The following is a 23,183-nucleotide window of genomic DNA, read 5'->3' as shown; positions in this document are numbered from 1 at the left end:
AATTGACGGTGATCTTCACTTTCAAATGACTCCCATGTCAAATCATTGCCACTATCTGATGGCTCCCTTCAAGCCATACAACTTTTGTCTGAAACATTTCTTTCTAAAGTGCATAGTTTATGAAATATTCGACCAGTCCGGGACTTTTGGGACACCCTGTATATCTACTGTATATCTACTGTATATCTACTGTATTATCCTTACTCTGTATTATTATATAATTCCCATGCACGTACTAGTCCCTCACAAAATCCAATAATGGCATTATTTTCTGGAATCTTATTTAATGGTAATTAATAAATAATAAATGATACACATAAAATATGTTAAAAATATTACAATATCAAAATAATACAAATTCAGCTTATTATGGAAAACAAATAATGTAGACAATTATACTTTTTAAAAATAGTTCTAATAACTCACCCGTTCATTTGCTTCCTTGGTATATCCCAATTCTCCTAATATATATCTAAAATAAATATTTTACTTTATAAAAATAGATACATATGCATAAATTATGTGTACAAATAGATTTTTAAATAAGTAAAATTTTTACATTATACGCTTACTTATGATATTGAGATGTAATAGTAGCCAAGGCAGCAAAGCTAGCTGCTATTGTATTTATTTCAACTTGTTTTATCTTACAATCATCGTGTAATAAGTAGTCCGATCTTAGTAATCCAAGACTTATGTTCTATAAAATTATAAGAATAAGATATATTTTATACTCTTCTGTTTTTTTTATTCCACTCGATCTTTTCATTGATATCTGCAAAATTTTATTTTACATACCTGACTAAAGCCTTCTTCGTATACTGTTTCGTAAATACGAAACAATTTTGCTGTAAACGAATCAGTTTGGATGGTGCTAAAACAAATATATAATGTCATATCGCAATGAAAAAAAAAAAGATTATGATAAATAAACTTGCAATACCTCTTTAAACTATTTGTAAGAAACTCCTTATCGTAAGCGACCTTGTGAATAAGTTGATTTAACAAAACTTGTACATTTTTTACGATGAGAAAAGGCTTCTGAGGAAAGCTCGATGGTATCAGCGTAAATGGTAGTAGCTGTACTTGATCCTTACTGTAATTCTTCATAGATCTTTTGGATATTCCTAAATAACAAATTATATATACATGTGTTATCAATTACATTATATTATATTAATTATATTATATTAATTATATTATATTATATTATATTTAATTATATTATATTAATATTATTATATTATATTAATATTAATATTATATTAATATTATATTAAGTTAATATTAAATTAATTATATTATATTAATATTATTATATTATATTAATATTAATATCAAATTAATATTATAATAATATTAATATTATATTAATATTATTATATTAAATTAATTATTTTATATTAATATTATTATATTATATTAATATTAATATTATAATAATTAATTATATTATATTATATTAATTAAAATTTTATTCAAATCTCTTCAAATCTTGATAACTAATTCGAAAAAATAGCAAAAGCAACCACTTGTTACTCGTGCGTCACGTGTCCTACAGGTGACTTAATTGTTATCGGTATCAGCAAGATTACCGTGCATAAGTGTCCAATCCTTTGCTTTATCCACGCTTTCTCTCAATTTCTCCTCCGAAAGAGGAAGTTTGATACAGGGCTCTAATCGACAGGCAGTCATGTTAAAATCGAATCGAGCAACAATTTACGCTGTCATCACGCGTTATCGTCGCGAAGAATATTGACAGATGTCAACAACGTTCACCAGAGATGGCGTACTCGGTCGCGGCTGGAGCTGACCAATCAGCGCAGCCAGCCGGCCGGTTGCTTCGCGCTGATTGGTCAGTCCCGGCCTCAGCCGAGCCCGCGAGTCCCCTCTCTCTTCCTATTGGCTATCCTGTCGGTTACCATGGTAACGAGATACAAACGTCACCGCGTCGCGAATTGCGTCAATATTGTGCTGTTTTATGACGCTTACGAATTGTTGCGAGTAATTAGAACAGCACGATATTTTAATACATGGCGACAGGTAATATTGATGTGATCCTGAGCCAGCTAGGGTGGCAGGATGGCTTCCGAATTCCTGTAGCTAACGAGGAAAATAAACGTCTGGAAGAGGAGGTGAGGATGCAACAAAGTGTCAATCTCAAGATCTTATAATTTCTCTTGGTTTATTTAAAATTATATAAATTAATAATATTATTAATTAAAATTTAATTATTAAATTAGTAATTTATAATTATTATAAATTATTATAAATTAATAATTTAATAATTAAATTTTATTTAATAACAAATTTCTTTTATTATTAATTTATAATAATTTATAATTATTATAAATTAATAATAAAATAAAAATTTGTTATTAAATATGAACAAAAGTAAGTTTTTTAAATAAAACAAAAATCCAAGTCTCTCTTAATGAAATAGAAATAAAAAATATTTATCATAATTGAATAATTTTTATATTTATTATATTATTGTTTATATTTATTATTGATATAAAAAGTAATTTTCTGGTATTAATATCTCGAAGATTATTTATTCTTATTATGACACTCAATTATATAAATCTAAAATAATATAGAAAATAATTACAGGGCATGGTAATAAATTAAATTAAATTTATTTATAAGGTTATTCGAAAAAGAATTATATAAATTGTAAAACCATTTTTTAGACATTTATATTTTGTTTGCTATAGGTTGCTAGAAAGACCAAGTACAAAGTCTCTCTAAATACAAAGTTGGAGAATCTGGAAGAACGGCTGAAGATGATGAAAAAGCACGCCAGCGATGTAACCATGCGACATGATTTTAATCAGAAGCTGCTCGCGGAGCATTCCACCCAGATGGAGACAGAGGATCATCTGTATCAGCTCAGTGGCAACAAGGAGTCGTCACTACGTCAAGAAACGCGCGAATTTGAAAAGGAGTGGTCGGATGTGAATGGCAGAGTATCATACATAGAAAAAGAGTTACTAAAAATAACAAAAAAAATAGTTAAGGCGAAACAAACGGTTCATTTCGACGAAGATAATTTACATAAGTGTGAGGAGATGCTTGTGCAAAAGGAAGAGGATAATCAGCTGATAGAGATTTACATGAAGCAAGATGCACAAAAGTACAAGGTAGTGCAAGGGCAATTAAGATTTATATATGTTTATCTAAAGAAGTCTAGGAATATTTTTAAATGTACATTTATCTGGAAGAAGACAGAGAAATATTTTGATTTGATATAAATAGACACTTTAACGTGCTGTTTTATTTTCTATCTTGAAAAGAAATAATGAAAAATGTTACAATTAGGGAATTAAAAATATTAAAATCTTTGCATTAGAAACTTTTTAGAAAGTTTTAAATTTGTGATTCTTAATCTAGATTTTTTTCTCTCTTTCTATCTCTTAATATTTAATTTATATATTTATTTTGAAAAATTGTGAAATTTAAACTTATATAATCTCAAAAATGTTTTTGTAATTAAATAATATTATATATTTAAGAATAAAATATATTTGGAAATTAACAAATATTATAAAGATGGAATTTTTTATAAGAATACAGTTTTATCAGTTAGATTTTTTTTATACAAAGACTTAAAAGTTGTAATTATACAATATATACATCAAAATAATACATAGTGTAAAGATAATTTTATTTTTAGGAATTGGAGCAAAATCGGCAGAAACTTAGTGGAGAACTTGAAACTTACCGTCAAGCTACTGTCAAGGCCTTTGACGAGATACATGAGATGGAAATTGTTTTAGACCGTACAACAAAATTGTACATGGAAGCGTTAAAAGAGCGCAGGCAGATGATAAATCAATGGACACAAAGCGTCAACGTTCTGCGCCAGAGGGACAATGATATACAGAATAGTCTAAAAGTATATATGATCAATTTCTTTCAATTTCTGCGTAGAATATAGAATCAAATATATGTAAATCGTAGGAAATCGACACATTGCGAGAGATCGACAGAGAAAAAAAGAGCAATCTTGAAGAAGCGGAACAATTTTTACAAGACCAAATTATAAATAATAAGCAGTTGGAAGAGCTGATTAAACAATCGGAGAAAGAACTTGTCGCAAACCGAGATAAGCAGCGTAAAATCACAGAGGCGATCGATATTTACGCCATCGAGGTGTGAAGACACCAAAGATTTATAAATTATATTTTTCATAAAATTATAGATCTAGTTTTATTAAATTATAAATCTTAAAATTATAGATCTAATTTTATTAAATTATTCCACGTTAATTTACAGTTACTTTATTATTTTGATTATCTTTATAGTTTGAACAATAATGTAAATATTAATATAATAAAATAATATTAATATAAAAATATAATAAAATAAAATAAAAAATATAATAAAATAATATTAATATAAAAAATATTAATATAAATATTAACATAAAAAATTATAGTTAAAAAATTATAGTTTGAGCGATGATTAAAAATTATAGATCTAGCTTTATTAAATTATTCCATGTTAATTTACAGTTACTTTATTATTTTGATTATCTTTATAATTTAAACAATAATTGTCGAGACAGGTTCATACTCAGAGAAAATTAGTTGGGGATCTGGGACGTCGTACACAACAAATCCGAGCTAATGCGAAACGCAAAAAGATTGACATCGAGAACAAATGTATAAAGGTAGACAATTGCAAGAAACGGATCGATGATCTAATGTCGACCTTGGAGGAAATCGAGAGCCAAAAGTTAAACGTTGAAGAGAGAACAAAACGCTTGGAGAAGATGATTGAAGTATGTATTGTGAGAATGAAGTTGATGCGAACAATCTTGGGAAGAATAATAATAATTTGTTGTACAATTTTTTATTATTTTTAGCACGACGAGAAACGGAAATCCGTGATTGTCAAGGAATTGAATCGGCTGCAAGTCGCAATTTTACGGACAACGAAGAAAATTGGAGAGTTGGAGAATGAAAGGAGGACGATGCAGGTGCAAGCTCAGGGTGAACACAAGAAAATTGATGTGCTTGCCGGATTGCTAGCGAAAGAGAAGAAACTGTTGAGCGAGAAAAAGGAAGACCTCTATCGAGTGGAATTTAATCTGCAAAAGTGCGAGATGAAACTCGAGCGAATTAGAGGATACGAGCACGACAAGAGCGAGGTCGAGAGGAAGCAAAAAAAAATTGAGGAGTTGCAAGCTGCACTGAACGAAAGAACAGCTACTTCTAAACTGTTGCAAAATCAGATTACTAGTTTAGAGGTAAAATTTCGCACTTTCCTCAAGTTTATGACACCTGATAAAAATTATCTTGAAATTAATTAAAAAAAAACCGTACAATCAAAATCTCAGAAAATTTATTTGACTAAGATTTAATTAAGGAGAACATTTTCTCCCTGTTCAGCATGACATGAGGAAAATGTCTAACTGCTTGACAAGCGAGAACGACGAACTCGAGCGGCTACGGAGCAAGAAGCAGGACCTGCTGTTGCTGTTGGACGGAGGCGAGAAGCGATTGAGGATCGCACAATCCCGAAACGAGGAGAGACAAGTGGAGGAAAGTATAATGCGCCTTCGAGTATCACAGCTTGAGCGAATGACGATGAACGTGAGCGATAAAGTTTACGATTTAGAGAAGTATCGTCTCCATCTCGAAGCGGTAAGTCTTATTTGATCATTTTAAAATTCATTAATACAGGGTGTGTCAATTTAGAGGACCCACTCAAATATCTCAGAAACACTGCGTTCAATCCAAAAATATTTCAAACAAAAGTTGTGTGGCTTCAAGGGGGCCATCAGATAGTGGCAATGATTTAACCTTGGAGAGTCATTTGAAGGTGACGTAAAGGTCACCTTCAATTTCTTAAATGGAACTCACTATTTTTTATTACATATTCGTGTAGCTTATCTCGAGAGCTTTCCAAAACACTATAATAAAGTATTTCTTCTTTGAGTACTTTTCGAGTTATGAGGCTTGAAATCATTTCTTAATTTTGCATAAACCATAAAATATCTAGTAAAATATTCATTTTTCGATTATCTTACTTTAATACTTTTATGTACAAAATAATGAGAGGAATCATTGGTGTAAAGAAAACACATAGTTGTTTTTTAAAAAAAATATGTAATTGTTAATTGCAAATTACATATTTTTTTCTTACAAACAACTATGTTTTTTCTTTACACCAATTGATTCTTCTCATTATTTTGTACATAAAAGTATTAAAATAAAATAATCGAAAAATGAATATTTTACTATATTTTATGGTTTATATAAAATTAAGATATTATTTCAAGTCTTATAACTCGAAAAGTAATGGAAAAACTTTTGGAAACTTAATGGAAAAACATTTAATTATAGTGTTTTGGAAAGCTCTCGATGTCAACTACATGAATACCAAATAAAAAATGGGGGTTCCCATTTAAGATTTTAAAGCTGACCTTCACATGACCTTCAAATGATTTTCCAAGGTCAAATCATTATCCATCTTATAGCCCCCTTGAAGCCACACTTTTGTTTGAAACATTTTTCGATTTAACGCAGTGTTTCTGAGATATTTGAGTGGGTCCTGTAAAATGGGACACCCTGTATAATTAAAAAAAGACATTAGCTTAAAAACAAGAGATTTTACATAACTTGAATCGATTCTACTCGGTTCAATCGCGTAATCAAGCAGTTGTCACCCGCAACATCTCATCATTTTTGCTCGCAGGCGCTTAAGGAACGCTCGGTGGAAATCGCGGCGCAGAAAGAGGCGCTTATCGTGCAAAAAAGGGTTGCTAGCAACGAGTGTTCGGAGCTGCGGGCTGCTATCACCGAGAGAAAGAGCAGGATACGGCAGCTGCAAGCGCGATATGACAGCGGCGTCGCCGCGTTAGGCGCCAGCCCGGAAGGGTTGCCGATGAGCACCGCATACCTGAAGATACAAAGCGCTCAGGAGCGATATTTGTTGCGGGAGCGAGGTGACAAGCTGGACGAAGCGATCGGACGGACCGAGCAGGAGATACGTAGTATGGAGAACACGTTACGCGTGGTAAACGTGTGCAATGATAAATACAGAGACAATCTGACCGCGGTCGACCAGGACGCGCCGGAGTGGATAGAGCAGAAAAGACTCGACGAGCAAATGCGCGATGTGCGGCAAAAGCTACACCAAAGGCAAACGCAGCTGCAACAGTTGTCCGATAAATTGCGGGTATTTCGCGCATTCACATATAAGAGCTTTCCTCCCTAACTATCAAGAAATAATACAGGATGTCCCATTTTAATCGATTACTCTGAATAACTTTTTTAATTTTGATTGTAGAAAAAAATGTTTCAGACAAAAGTTGTATAGCTTGAAGGGGGACATAAGATGGTGTCATTAGTTTGACATTGAAGAGTCACCTGAAGGTCACGTGAAGGTCACATCCAACTTTTCAAATGGGACACGCTATATGCTTTTGAATATTCTTATAGTTAATCTCGAGAGCTTTCCAAAACACTATAATTAAGTTAGTTTTCATTAAGTACTTTCCGAGTTATGAGGCTTGAAATCATTTCTTAATTTTACATAAACCGTAAAATATCTAGTAAAATATTCATTTTTCGACCTTAATACTTTTATGTACAAAATAATGAGAGGAATCATTTGGTGTAAAGAAAATATATAATTGTTTCGAAGAAAAAATATGTAATTTGCAATTAACAATTATATATTTTTTCTTAAAAATAACTATGTGTTTTCCACACCAATTGATTCCTCTCATTATTTTGTACATAAAAGTATTAAGGCAAGATAATCGAAAAATGAATATTTTACGGTTTATGTAAAATTGAGAAATGATTTCAAGCCTTATAACTCGGAAAGTAGTCAATGAAAACTAACTTAATTATAGTGTTTTGGAAAACTCTCGAGATGAACTATAAGAATATGCAAAAGCATGTAGGGTGTCCCATTTAAAAAGTTGGAGGTGACCTTCACGTGACCTTCAAGTGACTCTTCAATGTCAAACTAATGGCACTGTCTTATGTGCTCCTTAAAACCATACAACTTTTGTCTGAAACATTTTTTTCTACAATCAAAATTAAAAAAGTTATCCAGGGTGATCGATTAAAATGGGACCTGTATATGATTAATATGTAATTTTTAATTTATAATTTTTATTAATATATAATTTTATCTGACAGACAGTGCAAAATGATTATACTCAACTACTTGAAAACATCGAGGAGATGAAGGAGGAGAAGGAAAATAAGCAACGTTACTTGTCGGATATTCAGAAACAAATGACGGAACAGGAAGAGAAGATTTCCAGGGCTGATAAGAGTCTTCGTAAAGCGCAAAAGGATATACAGAACTTATACGTTCTTAAGAGAGACGACGTCATACTTTTGCAACAGGTGACTGAAAATTGCAGGCAGAAAATCTGCAGACGATGAATTGCATTCTTTGACGATTTCATTTCAAAATTCCACTTTTCAGAGAGAGGTAGAATTGCGTGAGCTCCAAGAACAGAACGCGCTAGTCCTGCAAGACATCGCAGAGTTCACGATTCGTCATGTGGAAGCTGAAGCGTATGTTAAAAAATTATTGATAGCGAAAAATATCGAGCTGCCGAGTTTTCCTCCCTCGACCAGGTCGCCCATCAGTCCTTACGGAAGTTCTGCAGGCTCTTTAGATCAGCCTGCGAAGGGTACAAGCCGTACAAGCGTTCTCGCATCGTCGAGAGAGAGTATTGGCAGTATAATTAAGATAGAGCCACAATTCGAGAAACGTACGCTTATTACTTTTACATTAGAATATTTAAATATATATATATATATATATATATATATATATATATATTTATGTCGTCTATTTTTAAACTTTTATACTATCAGAATATTTGGATCAGAACAAAAAGAATATTTTAAATATTTTAAATTTTAAATAATTAATTTAATTAATTAAATAATTAATTTCGATTGATATCTCTTTTTGATTTCTCGATAATTATTAATTTTTGTAACTTGTATTTCGTTTCAGCAGCAAGTAACATCTCAAGAAAGAATATAAAGCGCGAATCGTGTCCTACAAAAATTGCCTTGTCAAAGAGGTCCTCTAGTATACAAGATAAACAACAATTAGGAAAAAAATCGTGATGATCATTTTGTTGATATATATTAATTAGGACTGTGTAATAGAAGAATTAATCTATATAACTCTTCATATATTAAAAAGAAAGGCTTGTAAGAGCTTTTGTTTTGAGATATTTATATAATAAGAGAAAAAATAAAAAAAAAACAATCATGTTTATAATCATTTGGAATAGTTGCACCACTGATGCTAAATATGTATGGAACATACATATAGATACACGTGCACATAAAAATCTGAGAGATAAGTCCAAAGTATCATGTTTTCTATGTTAAAGATAACTTGCATCTCTCGCTCTCGTTCGCGTGTGACTTTTCGAGCATTTTGGTCCAGTTTACAAGTCTCATCCGCGCATTTCGGATATAAAAAAGTACGTAATGTTTCAAAGAAATTCAGAAATACTTATAAGAAAGGATGAAAATTTTATTTATTTTCTATTTATTATTTTTTCTCTGTTAAGAGAAATTTATGATTATAAATAGTTGTAATAAAATTTGTTTCAAGATAAATGCATATTAAATTCTAGTGAAATTGCTTTAAAATCTTGATAAAAATTTATAATGCATATTTCTTTATAAAGTTTATAAAAATTATATATTTTTATATTATTAGATATTTATGAAAATTATATATTTTATATTAAGTTATATATTTTTATTTATTATATATTTATAAAAATTATATATATATATATTTTTATATGACGTAAAAAAAAATATAATTATATACATTTATATTTATAAAAACAAAATATTTATCTATAAAATATTAGAGACTCATCGGTTAACCTTCATGTATAACCTTTATTTATCAGTTTCCTAACCTAAACTGAGCCAAACTAACCCAACCTTAGAAGTATCCTACAGTTTCTTATTGAATCTGAAATGTAAACATTTTTAAAAATTACTAATTAATTTGAAAATTTTTTCACCGAAATTTTAGTTTAACAAATAAATAATATTTGTGAATCTAAGAAAATATATAAGATATATAAGATAATAGATGTTTAAGAAAATATATAAATATTTAAGAATATTGTTTATTAAAAATCTAACAATAATTTCCAGATGTCCGAGTTAACGCAAGTCCAAAGCAACAAAATTTTTGGAGGATGGCAGAAGGTGTATTCGCACAACAGGTAAAATACACGATTTGTGCAAAAGCCACCATTTATTAACTTAATTAGAACAGTAAAGCTTCCTATGGAATACTTGCACTGACAATTATAATTATTCAATAGCACAGAATTAGGATGCAAGATGAGATTCGCTGTCTATCTACCACCCCAAGTCGAAGAGGGCCCCGTGCCGGTTATCTATTGGCTGTCTGGGCTCACCTGCACCGAGGCTAATTTCAGCGAGAAAGCTGGAGCTCAGAAATACGCTGCGAATTATGGCGTGCTTCTTGTTATACCTGATACGAGTCCTAGAGGACTGAATATTCCTGGGGAGGACGACAGTTACGACTTTGGCAGTGGTGCGGGGTTCTATGTGGATGCGACACGCGAACCGTGGAGTAAAAATTACAGGATGTACAGCTATGTCACCAAAGAACTGCCTGCTTTGATTAATAAGGAATTCCCAACTTTAGCGGACAAACAGTCTATAATGGGTCACAGGTGTGAAAAACAGTGACAGATTTTTTGCAGAGATATTTTTGAATGTGATCTTTAAAAAGTTCCTCTTGTTTGTTTAGCATGGGAGGACATGGCGCTTTAATATGCGCCTTTAAAAATCCTGGACAGTATAAAACAGTCTCAGCCTTCGCACCTATAAGCAATCCAATTTTGTGTCCATGGGGAAAGAAAGCTTTCAAAGGATACCTGGGGGGACCAGAAGATAATGTTGCGTGGAAAGAATGGGATGCTACAGAATTAGCAAAAGTATACGATGGTCCACCTTTGAGCATTTTAATAGATCAGGTTTGATTTTAAAATTACATTTATATTTGATTTTAATTTGTATCTCACTTTTTCATCATTTAATTGACTCTTAAAGTTTTCTTTCAGTTTTTTTTAATTGATGATTATGCTTTATAAAAAGAAAATTGTATTTTGTTAATATGTGTTTGTACATTTTATAGGGTAAAGAAGATCAGTTTCTGAAACAAGATCAATTATTACCAGAAAATTTATTAAATGCTGCCAAGGATAACGGGATTGCACTCGCTCTCAGATTTCAGGATGGTTATGATCATAGCTATTACTTTATAGCTACATTTATCGAGGATCACTTCAAGCATCATATAAAATATCTTAAAAGTTAAGTATGTTCAATATTGTTAAAGGCATTGGATTTTTGAAATATTGCAATCTATATTATATTTTTGACAAGAGATTTACAATTATGAATTAAATGATACTAAATCTTCTCCAAAGACTCGCATTTTTCTATAAAAATTTTTACATGAATTATTATTTTAATGTCTATGTTTATTGTTTTTCTTTTTGGAGAAGTGATAAAGTTATATTTCATTATGTAAAAACGGTGTATAGATAATAAAAATATATAATGCATATATAAATTTGTTTTTCGAGATAATAGAAACTTTACAATTTAGGAATATTGCGTAAACAAAAATTTAGAATAAGAAAAATATCATTGTGATCTACTATATTCTCGGAACCTATGCCACAAGGTCAGAAGTGGTTCCCGTTTTTGCCAGATATTAGCATTGCCCCAAATTTGCCAAAATCTGCAATTTAGAAAAAATAAATTATAGTGCGACTTATATTATTTGGTAAAGATGAAAAATTTTATTAGAAAAGTTATCTTACATTGCGAATTAAATTTATAATGAGCATTTATATAATATCATTATTTTTTTTTAATGGAAAAGAAATATAATAATGCAAGTCTTATATCTTCAATTTTGTTACGTGACTAAACTTACATTCCAAATAGTGCACCACCTAAATGCGCAGCATGATCAAAATACTTCCATCCTAAGGTGCAACCAACAACATCCATAGCCATTATTCCTTTGATTGCCTAAGTAAGAAAAATATAGAACAACAGAGAAATATATATCAGAATAAATATATATCACAAATTATTATATAACAATTTAATAGAGAAAATAGTGCTATTTTTTATTTATGTAATCAAAATTTTTTTATAAAATTTCAACATAAAGATTGGGAATACATACCATACCAGCTGTAAAGGTAAACATAGGAAGAAAAATGATACTGAGTCGTATGTCAGGATATTGTGTACAGATAAATCCAAGAACACCCATAATTGCCCCTGACTGAAAATAGAAACAAAAATATTCTCTAGAATATCGGACTTTCATTTTCAAAAATAATTATAAATTTGCGGAATATCTACAAGAATATACAGGGTGTCCCATTTTAACTTGGACAGTAAAATATCTCAAAAACTAAGCCCAGCAAACAAAATTGTTTCAGACAAAAGTTATATGGTTTCGAGGGGGACATAAGATGATACCATTGGTTTGACCTTGATATATTTTTACATAAATCATAAAATATCTAGTAAAATATTCATTTTTGATTATCTTACATTAATGCTTTTATGTACAAAATAATGAGAGGAATCAATTCGTGTAAAGAAAACATACAGTTGTTTTTAAGAAAAAATATGTAATTGTTAATTGTAAATTACATATTTTTTCTTAAAAATAACTGTGTTTTCTTTACACCAATTGATTCCTCTCATTATTTTGTACATAAAAGCATTAAGGTAAGATAATCGAAAAATGAATATTTTACTAGATATTTTATGGTTTATGTAAAAATATAAAATTAAGAAATGATTTCAACCCTCATAACTCGAAAAGTACTCAATGAAAAAATATTTTATTATAGAGTTTTGGAAAGCTCTCGAGATAAGCTACAAGAATATGTAATGAGAAAATGTAGATTCCATTTAAGAAATTGAAGAATTGACCTTCATGTGACTCTTCAAAAGTCAAACCAATGGTACTATCTTATGTCCCCCTCGAAACCATATAACTTTTGTCTGAAATATTTTTGTTTACTGGGCTTAGTTTTTGAGATATTTTACTGTCCAAGTTAAAATGGGACACCCTGTATAAAAATTTGTGTGTGTTAATAATCTTTTTTCTTTATAAGATAAAGCTGCTTACCGCTCCTAAAGAAAGACCAGGCACACCAAACATAATTTTGTACGCATGACTAGCAAAACTGGCTATTACTCCACTCGATAAATACAGAGCTAAAAATTGCTCCTTTCCTAACGTTGTCACAGCTATCGTGCTGAAGCTATGTAACACGTACATATTTGCAGCCAAATGGAATATGGAATAATGTGAAAAAGTGGAAAGCAGCATCGGCCAGCACGTCGCATCTACGCAAGAATTATTCAAATCAGCATTTACAATAATCCAGAAAAGAAAAAGAAATGTTCCAAATTTTTCTTTCTTTTCAAGCTTTGCTTGAAATGATAATATTACTTACTGGCAGGATTAGCGCAAAAATAGCGCACCATCGTTTTCTGGAAAGCTGGCACTCGCCAAGCTAAGAATGTCACTACGTTTATAAAACATATAGGCACGAACATCTTCTGTCCCTCTGTCAAGTTTCTCCACCATGTCTCTATTTCGCCCCTCCATCCTGTTCGCTAACCAATATATTATTGTATATACAGTAAAACGTGAGGGAATCACATCTCCTAAATACATATTATTTTAACTAATACATACATTAATTCGAAACTGTCTGTAACGTTGGATTATCTTGTACGTCTGGCTTCTGATACGCTCATATTCCCAAATTGCAGCACCGACCATAGAGGCACTGCTAAACTGAAACAAAAATGTTAAAAAACCATTCATTTCAAAGAATAAAAGATTCTATTTCAATTGTTAGCAGCGATCAAATTCTTTCTATTTTTAACATTGTTGACAACAATTTTGAGAGAATAAAAAGAAGTTTTTTTCTATAAATTTCTAAATTAATTTTATTTTTTCTTACACATAAACGAAATAAATGTGTCGTTTCAACTATAAAATACAGGATATCCCATTTTGATCACCCCGAATAACTTTTTTAATTTTGATTGTAGAAAAAAATGTTTCAGACCAAAGTTGTATGGCTTGAAGGGAGACATAAGACGGTGCCATTAGTTTGACATATTCTTGTAGTTCATCTCGAGAGCTTTCCAAAACACTATAATTAAGTTAGTTTTCATTAAGTACTTTCCGAGTTATGAGGCTTGAAATCATTTCTTAATTTTACCCTAATTTTTATAAACCGTAAAATATCTTGTGAAATATTTATTTTTCGATTATCTTACCTTAATAATTTTATGTACAAAATAATGAGAGGAATCAATTAATGTAAAGGAAAAACACACAGTTATTTTTAAGAAAAAATATGGAATTGTTAATTGCAAATTAATTACATATTTTTTCTTCGAAACAATTATGTGTTTTCTTTACATTAATTGATTCCTCTCATTATTTTGTACATAAAAGTATTAAAGTAGGATAATCGAAAAATGAATATTTTACTAGATATTTTATGTAAATGGTGTATGGTTTATGTAAAATTAAGAAATGATTTCAAGCCTCATAACTCGGAAAGTACTTAATGAAAACTAACTTAATTATAGTGTTTTGGAAAGCTCTCGAGATGAACTACAAGAATATGCAAAAGCATATAGGGTGTCCCATTTAAAAAGTTGGATGTGACCTTCACGTGACCTTCAGGTAACTCTTCAATGTCAAACTAATGACATCATCTTATGTCCCCCTTCAAGCTATACAACTTTTGTCTGAAACATTTTTTTCTACAATCAAAATTAAAAAAGTTATTCGGGGTGATCGATTAAAATGGGACCCTGTAAATAAAACAAATTAGAAAATATATAAGGTGCTTTGTTGGATAAAAATCAATAAGAACTTATTCAAAAAGTCTAATATGAACCACCAGCGTTGAAGTTCGACGCAAAATAAGATACGAAGTAACAAATTAAAAATGCAAACTTAAATAATCACAGATAATATATTGAATATTATTCTGCAAAAAAGGACATAAAGAACATTAAATCAATGTTCAAAATGAATAAAACGCAGACGTTTCGATCCTCCCCGGATCCTTCTCAAAAAAACATATAATAATACAGAAAGAACGCAGTCAGTACAATGTCCGATATAATAATGTCAAATTGCCATCATACAATTAAAAAAATTTTTTTTCCAGAGACGACAATGGCAAATTATAATATAAATTGAGTTTCGTAAAAGGAAATGACCGAACTGCACTGAAAATATTCGAAGGGTCGCGAGTCGCTCACCTGTGCTCCAAAAAGCAGATCGGAGCCGTGTTTAAAAAATGACACGAAAAATCGTCGAAGCCATCCGTTTCGATGGTGCAAGGAAAGAATAAATAAAAATGCTGCAGTGACGCAGAAAATGCAAATCAGGCTGATCATTAATTTCGCAACTCCATAATATTCAGAAGCACAGGTAGAGATCTGAAATAAAATAGAAAAGGACAGAGCAACATGCATTCCCAGAAAACAAGATCAAGCGAGCGAGCGAGAGAAAAAAAGAATTAAAGAAAATTAATAATTAATAAACATACACCCAGACATCGAAATAATTCGTGTGAAAGGATCACGAGGACAAAGAGGGAGCGCATATCGATGAAAATAAGATCAGAGTATCGCAGTGATGTGTCGCCGGCCAAATGTGGCGCAATAGACTGAGGAGCGAAAAGAAGGAATCCCGAAAAACGGGAGACAGGGGGTGGGAGGGAACGTAATTAATGATCATTCAGATTCGCATTTTCGGCGAATTTATACACTCTTTCCATCGAAACGGACGTCCTTTTTTTTTTTGTCATTTTTTACACAAAACTCCAATCTATCTTTTGAAGCCCAGGTGAGTGACTGGCGGCCCTTCGAACAATTCCAATACAATTCGGTAATTTCCCTTTGCGAAACTTAATTTATATTATAATTTTCATCCTATTGTTGTCTCTGAAAAAAAAATTTTTTTAATTGTATGATGGCAATTTGACATTATTACATCAGACATTCGTACTGACTGTGTTCTTTCTGTATATTATTGTATGTTTTTTTTTAGAAGGATCCGGAGAGTATCGAAATGTCTGCGTTTTATCTACTTTGAACTTCGATTTATTCTTTATGTGCTTTTTTGAAGAATAATATTCAATATGGTATCTATGATTATTTAAGTTTGCATTTTTAATTTGTTACTTCGTATCTTGTTTTGCGTGGAACTTCAACGCTCGTGGTTCATATTAGCCTTTTTGAATAAAATATAAAATATTCTGATAAATAATATTATTGCATAAAATATTCTTATAAATAATATTATTGAATAAAATATAAAATATTCTTATGAATAATATTATTGAATAAAATTTAAAATATTCTTATAAATAATATTGAATAAAATATAAAATATTCTTATAAAATATATTACTCGATTTTATAAATAAAGCTGATGAGTAGCTTTGTGAGTTACTTATTTACCATGATGGTGAAGCCAAGGTGCTTCCACAGCCTTGCAGGCTGGACAGCTCCAGATTCGATATGAACATTTGGAAAAGGGGATGCTGACTGTTTGAGGGAAATCTGTGACCTCCTTAGACTTCTTATTTGCCTATATTGTGGTGTTTGCAATCTTGGCCCACAATTTTGTATAGTTGCAAAGAAACTGCAATTTCATAAATATAATTAATACAATTTATAAATATAATAAACAATTTTATGTAGCATATATTTAAGTTATAATTAAAAAATCATAATGTAATTATTTGTAATGTACAGAATGTAATTCTTAATTGTGTATTCATACTTCAGGTAATAAATCTGAAATAAATAAAATTAAATATAAAATATATAAAATAAATAAAATATGAAATAAATAAAATTAAATATAAAATATATAAAATAAATAAATAAATAAAATATGAAATAAATAAAATTAAATATAAAATATATAAAATAAATAAATAAATAAAATATGAAATAAATAAGATTAAATATAAATATAAGTATACATAATTTTACAAGAAATATTTTATTGCTTTGAATGGCAAAGTTGGCATCGGCAATCAATTAGAAATTGTCTTGTGTTACTAATAAAGAAAAATTGTATTATATAAGATGGCAATGAATTCTACTTGTTGCTTCTAAAAGCGAAAGCTATGTTTGATTGCAATTTTCCTGAATACGCTCATTAGATACTTTAATATACCCAGATCACGTTATGTTATATTATAATTTTAAGGAGAAGAATCTTTACCAATTAATATTATTCTGAATTTCTGCAAAAGTATATTCATGTATTGCGATTAAAAATCACCTTATACAGGGTGTCTTACATATTTTCCTAATTTCTACAAATTTATAAATCTTTATATAAAGAATTAAAAAAAAAGACAACAGCAAATACATTGTATTAAAAATTGAGATATCTCGAAAACACTTGGAAAGAAAAAGATAATTATATTTTTTGACAGCAATACCATTCATATGAGACACCCTGTGTAATAAATACAAGGAATCAATATCCTTGAAACATGAAAATTTAATAATTTTCGGGAATAAAATTTCAGGAAATTCATATTATTTTGAAGAAACTTGGATAAAAAGGGGATAATTTTTTTACAAAAGAGAGAAGCGTAGAGAGCGGAAGTAGTTTGATGTCAAGGATGCTAGGGACCGAGAAAATAGCAGAAAAATCCGCACCATCTGCCCGTCGTGTCACCCAGGTGTAGAAGCGTCCTGACTGTCATGCTACCGAAATTTGTCGCACGTTTGTGGAAAGATCCGCGAAGATTTCCCGCGCCTGAACATGCGTGAGGAATTTACAATCGCTCCGGATAACCTCTCTCGTGCGATCGAAGTTGTGACGTCGCTCCCCCCCCCACTCCTCTGCGTCGTCCCCCCACCACCGCCGCGCGGTGGGCGGCACCCGCTCGAGTGCACCGCCCATTGGCCGGCGCCCGCTCGAGCGCGCCGCCCATTGGCCGACTCGAAATGGCGCTCTCCGATTGGCCGAGCGCTGCTAGGGACCCTAGGCAGCGGCGAACGCGATTGGCTGTCGACATAATCGACCTGTCAAACGTTCCTCGAGATGTCACGTCGCATGAAGGAGGTAAAGGATTATTCTCGGAGGGGTTGGCGAGCCTGGTGGCCTCTCGAGCTCGCGAATTTCGGCTCTCGGCGCATGCAATGGAGGCGATCCGCGGCGTTTGACGTGAGGGAGAGAACGACGAGAGTTGTAATCCCGAAGATACCCTCCAGGAGACGACGATGGCGGACGAGGAGCTACCAGCGGGTTGGGAGAAACGCCTCAGCAGGTCGACCGGTATGTCATTTCGGGATCGGCCCGGACGAATCCCACCGTCACCGGCGTCCGCCGGCATTTTTTTCGCCGAGACGATCAATCGAAGAAGGCCCAGGCCTTCTGCTCGGGACTCCTGGAGTCTCCTCGCAATCGTAGTTGACGTGATACTACGAGTTTTCAGTTGGAGAAGAACCTTCTCCAGGAGGATCCGCCTCCTCGAGATCCTTCCTCGTCAGGAGATTCCGCCTCCTGCGAACATTCGTTGTTGAAAAGTCAAGAGTTTGATTTAGGAAAGTTTTTTTATTGATCTGTCAACAATTTTGACTCTTGAAATATTCCAAAGAGATTATCTTGGCTTGTCTTTTGAGCTGAACTTTTGAAAATAAAAACAGCTATTCAGATATCAACTTGATACACGTTATGAGAGTTCTTGAGGGGAGCGATAATATTGTTTTATGAAATTATTTTATGAAAAATATGTGAACCTAAAATTCAATCTAAAAGTATACTTCACAAATTGTCAAACAAATTGTCAATAATTTTATTTTTAATATTACTGATAATTCTTTCAATTTTAAGTTTAATTTTTAACGAGTATAAAATACAAGCTGGGAGAAAAATAGATTTAAATGTCTGTTTTAAATAACTTTATTACACATATAAAAATAACATGTCGCATAATAAAATCTCCCAGTGAATTTTGTAGTAATTTATGTCATGATTGCAGGTCAGCACTATTATTTAAATATTTTGACTCTTGAAATATTCAGCAGGGATCACCTAAGCTTGTCTTTTGAGATGAACTTTTAAAAATAAAAACAGCTATTCAGATATCAACTTGGTACACATTATTAGAATATTCTTGAGGGGAGCGATAATATTGTTTTATGAAATTATTTTATGAAAAATATGTGAACCTAAAATTCAATCTAAAAGAATACTTCACAAATTGTCAAACAAATTGTCAATAATTTTATTTTTAACATTACTGATAATTCTTTCAATTTTAAGTTTAATTCAAGTTTCAATTTTAAGTTTAATTTTTAATGAGTATAAAATACAGGCAGGGAGGAAAATAAATTTAAATGTCTGTCTTAAATAATTTTATTACACATATAAAAATAACATGTCGCATAATAAAATCTTCTAGTGAATTTTGTAGTAATTTATGTCACGATTGCAGGTCAGCACTATTATTTAAATATTTATACTAAGGAGAGCCAATGGGACAGACCTGATAAACCTGCAGATCCATCTGACAACGGCAAAGCAGATGGTCCGGAAGAAGTGCAATGCTCTCACCTACTTGTGAAACATTCAGGCTCTCGACGACCTTCGTCCTGGCGAGAAGAGAACATTACTAGATCAAAGGAAGAAGCTCTTGAACTTGTTAAATGTAATCCTTCATAAATACTCTTCATTCATATAACTTATAAGAATAGAATATTCCTCTTGATGTACAATATTACATAGAAAATATATTGTCGACAGCTTATAGAGAACAAATCGCGTCCGGCAAAGCGACGTTCGCCGAACTCGCCTCCAAGTACAGCGATTGTAGTTCAGCGAAGCGCGGTGGTGACCTCGGGCCCTTCAGTCGAGGCGCAATGCAGAAGCCCTTCGAGCAAGCAGCCTTCACGCTGAAGGTTGGCGAGCTGTCCTCGCCCGTGCACACAGATAGCGGAATTCACATCATCCAACGGACTAAATAAGCCCCAGCTGAGCGCGAAATAAATTGCCGAAGACTCGTGAGAAACTTCTCTCTCTCTCTCTCTTTCTCTTTCTCTCTTTCTCTCTTTCTCTTTGTCTTTTAATCTTAACGACTATAAATTCGTACCAATGGGTGTTCTCTCCCAACATCATACGTTGATTGTTGCGGTATGCCTTATTTAAATCAGAATTTAAACTTGGTATTTCAAATTGAAACATTTTTTTAGGCTTGATTTTTTACATACATTATATTTTTAAGCGTAAAATTATTCCTGTCCTACTTTTGTCGATAATTTTGTGCTTTGAAATAGGATAATAGGAAATTAATGATGCAATCAAAGAATTTTTGAGGCATCCTTAATTAATATTAATTAATTATAATTAATATTTTAAGTGTAAGAGTGCATATATCATAATGTCATTGATATGAGGATATCATATGATATGGGATATTAATATTGGAAATTATCAACATTAGGGGAAGTAATATTTGAAAACGCTTTTTTGGGAATCCACTTATCTTACTGCAAGATATAGAGATTGTTTAATATTAAATGTATCTTCCAGCTTGATAAAAGTTAAAAATGAAAAATGAACTATGCAATTAATTATTGCTTAATAACTTTGTACGGTTGTTATTAGTAGAATAATGAAAAAAAGTTGCACGAAATATTAAAGAGTGTTATGGCAGATTACTTTTGGCAACAAAACTATTGTAATATTGATTGGCTAACTTTTAATCATGTGTATGATAAAGTTTCATTCTTTTAATTGTATCCTATTTATTTGCATTGAAACATACACTATATGATTGAGTCAATTATAATTAAGTTGAAATTGAAGTTACATAGCATTGAGAGAAAGCATGTTTTATCAGTTAAATACTGAGAGTAAGTTTCATTTTTGTGTAAGTTTTTAAATATATTGACAAAGTAAATATTTTGATAGAATTCCCAATCTTTCAATTTTAAAATAAAATAAATATGTTTTTTTCCATTTTTTTTTATTAATCTTCTATTCCTGTGTAATATTTAATGCATTTGCAGTACGATACATACTTCAACATTTCAACAAGCATTTTTATTGCCCCATCATAGGTCTTGATGTATTTTTGATATTAATACAGTAATATCGGGAAGAGAAATCATGAAAAAATATATAAATGTCGTATTTCCGAAAAATACCAATTCCAATTCGAAGATGACACAAATAACAAACAACTAATATAAGATGGAAAATTTATTTCTTTTAATAAATCAATAAATTGTGTGGACATGAAAGTAAATTTAAAAAATATATTTAAATGTTTTATTTGTCCTGAAAGATAGAGAATTTTGGAAATGGTTAAATTTGGAAATAAATTCATATATATATACATATTGCAACGTATATTGTAAAACAAGGTTTATGATGTATGAAACAAGCATAACTGGGGCAATTTTAGAGAATCAGTTTTAGCTTTGTTACATAAAACATATAAATTAATGTATTATACATGAATTTACCATACTTACCACTAGGATTCTACACACAAAATGATTTATGCTTAGATGTACATGTAGCAGAGGGATAATATATACGTTTTAAATTTTATTACGAGATTTTAGGTGTAATTTTGAGAGATTTGCTAGTAACCTATCACATCAATATGATAGCTAGATTTATTTGAATGATCTATTGTCTCTTTCATTCTACTTTCAATTTCTATTAATTGAAAACGCAATAAATTATATATTTAACTGATATATATGTATAAATACAAACATTTTACTTTAGAAAATACAGATGTAAAATAAGATTTTCGTGTAGATAAAATTGTTTGAATATTTCTAAAATAAGATTTTCGTGTAGATAAAATTGTTTGAATATTTCTAAATAGATGTATGATGTCGATAGAATATTTAAAGATCACACAATATTATATTACATTCAATATTTTATAATATAATTCACATTTAAAGTGAAAATATGTTTGCAAAAAAGAAATGTGTTTTGAGAAGAAATTGTTTCATTCTTTTACTTTTTATAAAAAAGCATAAACATTTGTTTATGTAAAAGTAAAATACGATTACTCGAATGGGACAAAAGATCATTCTTTTGAAATTAGTGAAATTTTAATTCCTTGTATGTTTATGCAGAATATCATCGAAGGATAAAGTGCGAAAAGATTAAAGAGTTGTGAAAACTGTACTGTAATATTATCAACAAATGTGCGCAGCTACTTTAATGACTCACGACTAGTTATCTTTGGTCAGATCGTTCCCGTTTACTTGTAGGAAATAAATGTTACCGTTGATGTTAATTAACTATCATTTAATCAAAGCACATACGATGTTGAAGGAATTTAACAGTTTTTTAATCTTCAGATATGTGAAAATCACAAACATTAATTGCTATTGTTAATCATTAATTACTAATTAATTGTCTGATTTTATTGTATGAATTGTAATTTAAATGATGAGAAAAAAGGCAGTCTCTCCAAAAATACTATTTAAAATACTGAATATGCGTCGTATCAATTTCATCGATCACTATGTACTTGTCAGTTTGCTTCTACCGATGAGAACGAAATACATTAAATAATATTGAGAAATATATGTGTGCGTATATCGTATATATTCTCTGTATATTTAATTTCTTCAAAACAATTTATTTTCTTTTTCACTACGTAATTATAAAAAGATGTCAATTATATTCTCATTGTATAAATTCAATCATATAATATATTTTATTGTATATAATTTTATATAATTATTATATAAATATTATATAATTATATAATTATTATATAAATATTATAATTATCATATAATTATTATTAATTATTATACTTAATTATTATACATTTACACGATAAATTATTATAAAATATAATTTATATTTTTCAAAACCGATTTTACTTTGGAAAAAAATAAGAATTAAATTATTTTATACAAATTTTCAATTATATTTCTCTTATATAAATGTTAAACTTAAGTAAAAATTTTCATAGTTCTAAGACGTTTTTCTAACGATTTTAATTGATATGATTCTTAAAAAAATCTTTTTGA

General features: G+C 30.7%; 5 protein-coding genes across 8 annotated transcripts; 3 read left to right on the top strand and 2 right to left on the bottom strand.

Moving 5' to 3' along the window:
• Window positions 1–163: 163 nt before the first annotated feature.
• Window positions 164–1,783, bottom strand: LOC105252314 (glutathione synthetase). Its single transcript, XM_025411125.1, has 6 exons — window positions 1,596–1,783; window positions 944–1,127; window positions 799–874; window positions 573–700; window positions 427–472; window positions 164–278 (listed from the first exon to the last, which is right to left on the bottom strand). Exons 1-6 carry the CDS (start codon window positions 1,693–1,695, stop codon window positions 201–203), a joined length of 612 nt encoding a protein of 203 aa, XP_025266910.1. The 5' UTR covers window positions 1,696–1,783; the 3' UTR covers window positions 164–200.
• Window positions 1,784–1,967: 184 nt separating this feature from the next.
• LOC105252307 (coiled-coil domain-containing protein 39) lies at window positions 1,968–9,241 on the top strand. Of its 2 annotated transcripts, none has more exons than XM_020027856.2 (11): window positions 1,968–2,135; window positions 2,718–3,143; window positions 3,677–3,898; window positions 3,964–4,155; window positions 4,571–4,786; window positions 4,871–5,254; window positions 5,397–5,651; window positions 6,706–7,188; window positions 8,163–8,375; window positions 8,458–8,749; window positions 9,004–9,241. In XM_020027856.2, exons 1-11 carry the CDS (start codon window positions 2,034–2,036, stop codon window positions 9,114–9,116), a joined length of 2,898 nt encoding a protein of 965 aa, XP_019883415.1. In that variant the 5' UTR covers window positions 1,968–2,033; the 3' UTR covers window positions 9,117–9,241. The 2 variants fall into 2 exon arrangements, with proteins under 2 accessions (XP_019883415.1, XP_025266905.1); XM_025411120.1 differs by having other exon boundaries at window positions 9,001–9,241.
• A 59-nt stretch (window positions 9,242–9,300) lies between these two features.
• Window positions 9,301–11,416, top strand: LOC105252297 (S-formylglutathione hydrolase). 2 transcript variants are annotated; one of them, XM_011259606.3, is made up of 5 exons: window positions 9,301–9,481; window positions 10,179–10,249; window positions 10,352–10,729; window positions 10,807–11,032; window positions 11,194–11,416. In XM_011259606.3, the coding sequence occupies exons 1-5, from the start codon at window positions 9,371–9,373 to the stop codon at window positions 11,374–11,376; spliced, it is 969 nt and encodes a 322-aa protein (XP_011257908.1). In that variant the 5' UTR covers window positions 9,301–9,370; the 3' UTR covers window positions 11,377–11,416. The 2 variants fall into 2 exon arrangements, with proteins under 2 accessions (XP_011257908.1, XP_011257917.1); XM_011259615.3 differs by lacking the exon at window positions 9,301–9,481 and adding an exon at window positions 9,924–9,997.
• LOC105252372 (presenilins-associated rhomboid-like protein, mitochondrial) lies at window positions 11,225–18,015 on the bottom strand. Of its 2 annotated transcripts, none has more exons than XM_025411123.1 (8): window positions 17,823–18,015; window positions 16,602–16,785; window positions 13,801–13,902; window positions 13,556–13,718; window positions 13,225–13,445; window positions 12,262–12,363; window positions 12,004–12,101; window positions 11,225–11,805 (listed from the first exon to the last, which is right to left on the bottom strand). In XM_025411123.1, exons 1-8 carry the CDS (start codon window positions 17,867–17,869, stop codon window positions 11,709–11,711), a joined length of 1,014 nt encoding a protein of 337 aa, XP_025266908.1. In that variant the 5' UTR covers window positions 17,870–18,015; the 3' UTR covers window positions 11,225–11,708. The 2 variants fall into 2 exon arrangements, with proteins under 2 accessions (XP_025266908.1, XP_025266907.1); XM_025411122.1 differs by lacking the exons at window positions 16,602–16,785; window positions 17,823–18,015 and adding exons at window positions 15,396–15,575; window positions 15,686–16,052.
• Window positions 18,016–18,243: 228 nt separating this feature from the next.
• On the top strand, window positions 18,244–21,084 carry LOC105252288 (putative peptidyl-prolyl cis-trans isomerase dodo). Its single transcript, XM_011259598.2, has 3 exons — window positions 18,244–18,444; window positions 19,607–19,819; window positions 19,915–21,084. The coding sequence occupies exons 1-3, from the start codon at window positions 18,390–18,392 to the stop codon at window positions 20,133–20,135; spliced, it is 489 nt and encodes a 162-aa protein (XP_011257900.1). The 5' UTR covers window positions 18,244–18,389; the 3' UTR covers window positions 20,136–21,084.
• Window positions 21,085–23,183: the final 2,099 nt, after the last annotated feature.

The sequence above is a fragment of the Camponotus floridanus genome, unplaced genomic scaffold (assembly GCF_003227725.1).
Source record: "Camponotus floridanus strain SB8 unplaced genomic scaffold, Cflo_v7.5 scaffold376, whole genome shotgun sequence".
NCBI lineage: Eukaryota > Metazoa > Arthropoda > Insecta > Hymenoptera > Formicidae > Camponotus > Camponotus floridanus.
Note: the sequence above shows the minus strand (reverse complement) of the source record. Positions and strands in the feature narration are given on the sequence as shown.